The 6,729-nt window shown below is 40.0% G+C and overlaps 1 protein-coding gene across 3 annotated transcripts in view; it reads left to right on the top strand.

Moving 5' to 3' along the window:
- Window positions 1-6,729, top strand: part of MATR3 (matrin 3) — a 51,457-nt gene that overhangs the window by 8,748 nt on the left and 35,980 nt on the right. For 2 of the 3 annotated variants that reach the window (XM_019534829.1, XM_019534828.1), the window contains exon 2: window positions 1,850-2,905. The exons of the other annotated variant lie outside the window; for it this stretch is intronic. In XM_019534829.1, coding sequence (XP_019390374.1) covers window positions 2,015-2,905 — 891 coding nt within the window. In that variant the 5' untranslated portion in view covers window positions 1,850-2,014. The remainder of the gene's footprint in view (window positions 1-1,849; window positions 2,906-6,729) is intronic. 3 annotated transcript variants of the gene reach the window in all.

The following is a 6,729-nucleotide window of genomic DNA, read 5'->3' as shown; positions in this document are numbered from 1 at the left end:
CTCTCTCTCTCTCTCTCTCTCTCTCTCTCTCTCTCTCTCTCTCTCTCTCTCACACACACACACTCTCATTCTTTATTTTATATGTATTATATTTATATTATAGTAAATATATCAGTATCTTACTATTTTATATATATAATAGAAATATATCACTACTTTACTATGACATGCATGGTGTCCTCTGGTGGGCAGGATTCCAACTGTTTTACACTTAGAATTATTTCTGCCAGTATTTTTACTTTACTTACCACTTAAATGTGGATTTAAATTTAGTTTGCTAATGTGAGGGTTGTACACCTGTAAGAACCCTTTGTACTTTTTTTCTCTGCTTATGGTGTCAGCCTCACATAGCTGAAATTTTCCAAGTCCCTGATAAGTGGATGGAAGTACTGCTACAACTGGTCTCTAGGAGAAGATTCCTGCTTTTTATTTCCCTCTCTTTGTCCCCCTAAAAATGTTCCTCCTGTGACAGAAGGATGTATGATTGGGTGGTGCATGGAGGGGGAACAATACCATTTGCTCTTCTTCCACTCCACTTGCAAGGCTAGTGTATAGCAACACAGAAGAACAGATCTCGCAGGAATTTGAAAGGCTTGTTTCTTTCAGGATCCAGGAGTGGTTCTCTGGCAACAGAAGAGCATTCCTAAATTCATTGGACTATGTATACTGTGTAACCCAGTGGAACTGGGATGGTGTTTTCTCCTGATCACAAAAAAATTAAACAAAATCTTTTGAAGTACAGTGGTATCAGTGTTAGACCAGAGAAGCTGTCAGGAAAGAAAGCCGCCTTATGGGATGGCTGGTAATGAACAATATGCTATCCAATTGAAAACTCAAGATGACATAAAATTAAGTAGTAGTGGTAGTTGGAATTTACTGGAAGCATCAAGCTTATTTCCCATCTCTTGTGAAAAGTGCCACGGGATCTTTAACTGCCGCAGGTAGTCATGACCTCAATTTCAAGTCATACCCAAAAGACAGCAGTATCAGTGTCTCCTGCCAGTGTATTGTATTGGTTCAAAGCTGATTGGAGGGGAGTAGTGCCATCTATTGACTACACATCTTTCTGCAGCAGTAGGGTTTTCTGTGGTGTCCCATTCAAGTATTGACCAGGCCAGACCTTGCTTAGCTTGAAGCTTGAGAGCACAGGCTAATGTTATGCCTGCAGTATAATAGAGTACAGATTCACTTCATATGTGGTGTTATCCATATAGCTACAATTTGAGCAAGAGGTCTTATTTACTTCCTACAAAATTTTAAAACTTAGTGTTCTTGTTCACATCTATCTTCACTTCAATAATTTGATTTTGCTGCATAAAGGTTGAATGTTATGTTTTGGTCTTATTTACCAGATCTTACTATAGCTACTTGTTGCCCAGACTTCAGTTACTTTTAACTATCTTTCGTCCTATTCTGTGGTGGTGTAGATTTCATTTCCAAGTATGTATTATATCAAATTCATCTTTGATTCTAGGACCTCATGTTTTGTGGTCTTCTGGAATTTAGTTATAGTAACATAGGGTGCATAAAAAGCCATTAAACAAAGATCAAGGCTTATATGCTAGTAAACTTGAGATACTTCCAAACATCCCAAACTTCTGAAAGTCACTTATCTTCAGTATGAAAGTTGCTTTTTTGTAGAATAGTAGTATGTATAGGAAATAGTACTGTGTTTTTTTTTCTGAAGTAATGTGTGTAGGTTCTGGGTAGATCTTGATTCTGTTTGTTATGTAATAAAAGCCTTGTAAGATTGAGATCTTAAATGTTTTTAGATCAACATGATGCATAAGTTTAGAACTGCATCTGTTTTTAAAGGGATTTATGACTAAAACTGCTTGTTTTTCTACAGAATTGTCTGGTGTTTCTCAGCTTGAAGAAGATCTACGGTCATTATTGATCCTCTTTCTTGGCGTTACCATTTTTGAAGTGAAGTTTACCTAGCTTTCTAGTGTGGGTTTCTTTTCAGCCATCTTTAAATTTTGATCCATAAAAGTAGACAAGCTATAGTTCTACAATGTCCAAGTCATTCCAGCAGTCATCTCTAAGTAGGGATTCACAAGGTCATGGGCGTGACCTCTCTGCAGGAATAGGCCTTCTTGCTGCTGCTACCCAGTCTTTAAATATGCCAGCATCTCTTGGAAGGATGAACCAGGGCACTGCACGCCTTGCTAGCTTAATGAATCTTGGAATGAGTTCTTCATTGAATCAACAAGGATCTCATAGTGCACTGTCTTCTGGTAGTACCTCTTCCCATAATTTACAATCTATATTTAACATTGGAAGTAGAGGTCCACTCCCTTTGTCTTCTCAGCACCGTGGAGATGCAGAACAGGCCAGTAACATTTTGGCCAGCTTTGGTCTCTCTGCTAGAGACTTAGATGAACTGAGTCGCTATCCAGAGGACAAGATTACTCCTGAAAACTTGCCTCAGATCCTTCTACAACTTAAAAGGAGGAGAGCTGAAGAAGGTTATGGTAGAGATGGCAGATCATCTACACGGGAGCCACCGTACAGAGTACCTAGGGATGATTGGGAAGAAAAAAGGCATTTTAGAAGAGATAGTTTTGATGATCGTGGTTCTAGTCTCAACCCAGTGGTTGACTATGACCATGGAAGTCGGTCACAAGAATCTGGTTATTATGACAGAATGGATTATGAAGATGACAGATTAAGAGATGGAGAAAGGTGTAGGGATGACTCTTTTTATGGTGAGACCTCGCATAAGTATCATAAATTTGACAGTGAGTATGACAGAATGGGTCGTGGTCCTGGTCCTGAGAGATCTCTTTTTGAGAAAAAGAGAGGTGCTCCTCCAAATAGCAATATTGAAGACTTCCACGGATTCTTACCGAAGGGTTATCCCCATCTGTGCTCTATATGTGATATGCCAGTTCATTCTAATAAGGTGAGTTATGCACCAGATACTTCTATTTTCCTTTACGTTGTAGTATCTATTCTGTTTTTACCTATTTCTTTTAACTATTTCTGTAGTTTAATTACTTTTAAAATGATCTGAAAGTTTGTTTGAGAGTGAAAAAGGCACTTGGTTTATTTACAAGATAATTATTAATGAACATTTTAAACCAGGGCTTTACATTAATATATTCTGTTTGCCCAGATTGCTTAACTTCAAGCCAAACAATTATCATCTACTGGGATATCTTATTTATATTTTGCATCTACATGTTCTCTTAACCACAAACATCTGGCATTTAAGCAGTTTTTGGTGGGTTTTATTTATTTGATTTTTTTTTTATTGTTGTTTGCAGTGTGTATCTACTGTGCTATTCAGGAAGCTAGTTTCAGCTCTCCTCCACATCTGTCTTGATTGCTGATTTATATGTAGTTAAGATGCATTCTTACACAATTCTGCTTTTTTTTCTTGTTCATGGCCAAAGGGAAAGAGTTAATGTAGAGCCCTGGAACTTATTTGCAGGAGTATAATTGACATTTTAGATTAGCTCATTCTTGCCTTTTTAATTTCACTTTAACAATATCTCATACTATGGCTGAAATTTGTCGTCATTTTTCTCCTTTTTCACAACTTTCTTAGACACACTTCAGACTCACTTTTTATTGTCACATATTGCATCTATCCCTTTAGACCCTCAGAAATATCAGTCTGCTGCTGCAGTATCCTGCTCTGTGTTCCTAGTAGTAGTCTTTACTTGCCTTGCAAGTAGAGTGCATCTTCTGGTATATTCAGTTACGTTCAGATTTCCCTCTTTAATTTGTTCATAATTAGTTCATTTCTCTGACAAGGTGGCAATTTATTCAAAACAACTTACTTGCTCAGGCATTATTATAGTGCCTTCTCACTTTCACCTTTTTCAATTTTATTCATTCTTGCTGATTTTCAATATACGAGGCAACTGAATTTTAAAATTGCTTATAATGCCCTTTTGGTCACACTTTGTGACTTGCATTTTTCATTTTGAAGGCCTTTTGAAGAACATGATTTAAGTTAAAAATGCATACTATTGCCTTTATGTGGGATCATAGTTACTGACAGTTTCTTTATCATAACATCTGAAGATAAAATATGTATGCTTCTACTATTTTGAAAACACACTTTGAGAAAGCAGTGTTTACTGTAAAGTATTAAATCCAAATAACCAAATAATTAATACATTTTAGTTTATACTGTATTATTAATCTGACAATTATAAATATGTGTTAATCACAGTAGTAGCTTCATGTAAATTATGTAATCAGGTTTTTTCTTTTTCTCTTACATTTGAAGTTTTATTTTTGTAACTGTAAAGTAAAAACACCAAATTAAACACCAAAACCTTAGGTTTATGATTCATCTTATTTAGATCTTAAAGAATCACAAGAGGTCAACATTTAAAGAAATCTCCTAATGATCCAATAATTAAGGTGGTTCTTAGTGCTTTGTTTTAAAATCTTTTTCTGCCTAGTTTGTTTTGTTATTAAGCTTGGTGTCAAGGATACAAACTCTGAAATATTTTTCCTTCCAAATGTGAAATTAATTGTGTGCCATAAAACATTTGAAAATCAGGTGGGTTTTTTTTGGCCAAGACCTGAGTTCTGGGTTTGCTGTCTTATCCAGAAACGGTACATTATAAGAACAAAACATTTTCCTGCAAAGATGATCAGTACCATGATTTCTCCCTTTTTATTATATATTCCTGTTGTTCTGAATTGAACACAAAAAACTGACACTGGGTTATGTTCAAGGGCTAAGCTTTTTGACTTGAGGCATCCTTTATTGGACTCAAGGCACTCCTCCATAACGTGTGAATTGAGTGGCACTTAGTTTGAAAAACAAATTTATATATTACAGTGCATCTCTCCTTGGAGAGGGACTGAACAGTGGAAGTGGGGGATTAGCCAAGCAGCGTCAAGTTTGAGCCTGCCGTTATCTACTTATTTCAACATATGACTCACTTCATACTTCAGGGCACTGGATCTGGTAGCACTCCTAGGTTCTGTTGCACCCTAGTTGAGAATGACTTGTCTGACGTAAATTGATCTCAAATTCTGAGGGAAGTTGCTTCAGAAATGCCACCTGTGTATGGATGGATATCTCTAGTTTTATTAATAAATTAACAATATACTTTATTGCAGGGGAAACTAACAATAACATTGAGAGTAGAGGAAGTGAGTACAAGTTTTGTTCAAGTCTCTCTTAAGCCCAAATGGAAAAATTTTAAGCACAAAAGCTTTTTAATTTGTTCTTGTAACTTGGTGTATATGAATTTTGACTGCTTAATTATCCTAGTATTGAATTGAAATGAAATGTAATCCGGATTTTCTGATTAGGCCTTCTATCAGTTTTGACACCTGTATCAAAGAACGGGAAGTTGATAAATGTTGCCTTGTTTTTCTACTTAAAAATAATTCCACGCAGCATGAGCAGCTGAGCTGAACAGCACAGCATTCAAGAGACTAATAAAATGGATGTCTGAAGTGAGACTTCTAAGTTTGACCTAGTTTTTTTCTAAAGGTCTCGGTCTTCAGAGTTAGAAAAGATCTCGGGGTCTTCAGCGCTAGGCCAACTTAGGATCCTAAGGCACTCATCTTCACTGGTATCTGTGGCAGAGACAGTTAGCAGTTTTCATGTGGAGTTAGACAAAAGATAGCGTAGATTGGCACCTTGTGTTTAAGGCAGTGATTCTCAACTGGGGTGATGCAGGTCCCTTTCTGGGGTGTTGTGATGCAGGCACTGCTCTTGCAGTGGCCAGATGGGACTGCCCCGCTTGCTTTGTGTGCAGCCAGCTTGGGAAATGGCTGCAGCTGCATTAAGATGTGATAAATCTAAATCAGGTTGGAGTGCCTGGTCCTGGTTCAGATGTAACTGTCCGGGGCAGATGTAACTGTCCCACATAACTCTCTTTCAGGGAGGATACAGGGGGATCAAAAATGGAAGAGATGTGGCAGGAGCGTATATCCTGCCACGACCACTCTCCAGCCTGGCTGTGTTTGAGGTACACAGGGCAGTTGCATCAGACCGTGATTGCCTCATTGCCATGGACCCTGTTTTTTTTTCCCCTGATATAACATCGCAAATTCTTTGCTAACCCCCCCATATCCATTATTAAAATTAAAGGCTCTCCACAGTGCCCCCCGGCCCTGTTTGTGCCTCTCACTCCTCCCCACAGCCTTGCTGGTGCCCCTTGCCCCCCACCCAAAGCCCCTGCTCCCTCAGCCCTGCTGGAGGGGGACCCCAGGTGCCAGAGCTATGGATGTAGGTCCACAGTCCCCTGCCCTTGTTCCTCCCTGCTGGGGGGTGAGGCACTAGCTCCATGCCACCATATGCATTCCTAGTGGGCAAAAGGGACCTGTGCCCCCCAGATCTGTACATGGGGCAGTTGCAGGCTGCGGGCTTGGGTTCTTTGCCTGCTTTCCCCCCGGAGCCTCTGCAGCTCAGTGGGCAGGACCTGGCCAGCAGGGCGCAGCGGAGTTATACGGCGATCTTCTCGCTGCCGTGAGCTCCACAGTGCCCTGGCGATGTACCCCCTGTGCCTGCTGCTTCTTTGAGGGATGCAGCCCCGTGCTGCTGCCCTCACTGCAGCCCCATGCACAGAGGGCACGTTGCCAGGGCAGTGCAGAGCTCTCAGCAGCGAGAAGATCCTTGCACGGCCCCGCTGTGCCCTGCCACACTAGGGAAAGGAATAGAGAGCCCACCTGGCCAGCGGCACGTGGACCCAGTGGCGTGCTATTGGTCTGAGCAAGCTCCGCACTTCCTTGTGTGACTTCCACTTC

This window comes from Crocodylus porosus, unplaced genomic scaffold, assembly GCF_001723895.1.
Source record: "Crocodylus porosus isolate Cpor-Errol unplaced genomic scaffold, CroPor_comp1, whole genome shotgun sequence".
NCBI lineage: Eukaryota > Metazoa > Chordata > Crocodylia > Crocodylidae > Crocodylus > Crocodylus porosus.
This window is presented reverse-complemented; position numbering and strand designations above follow the sequence as displayed.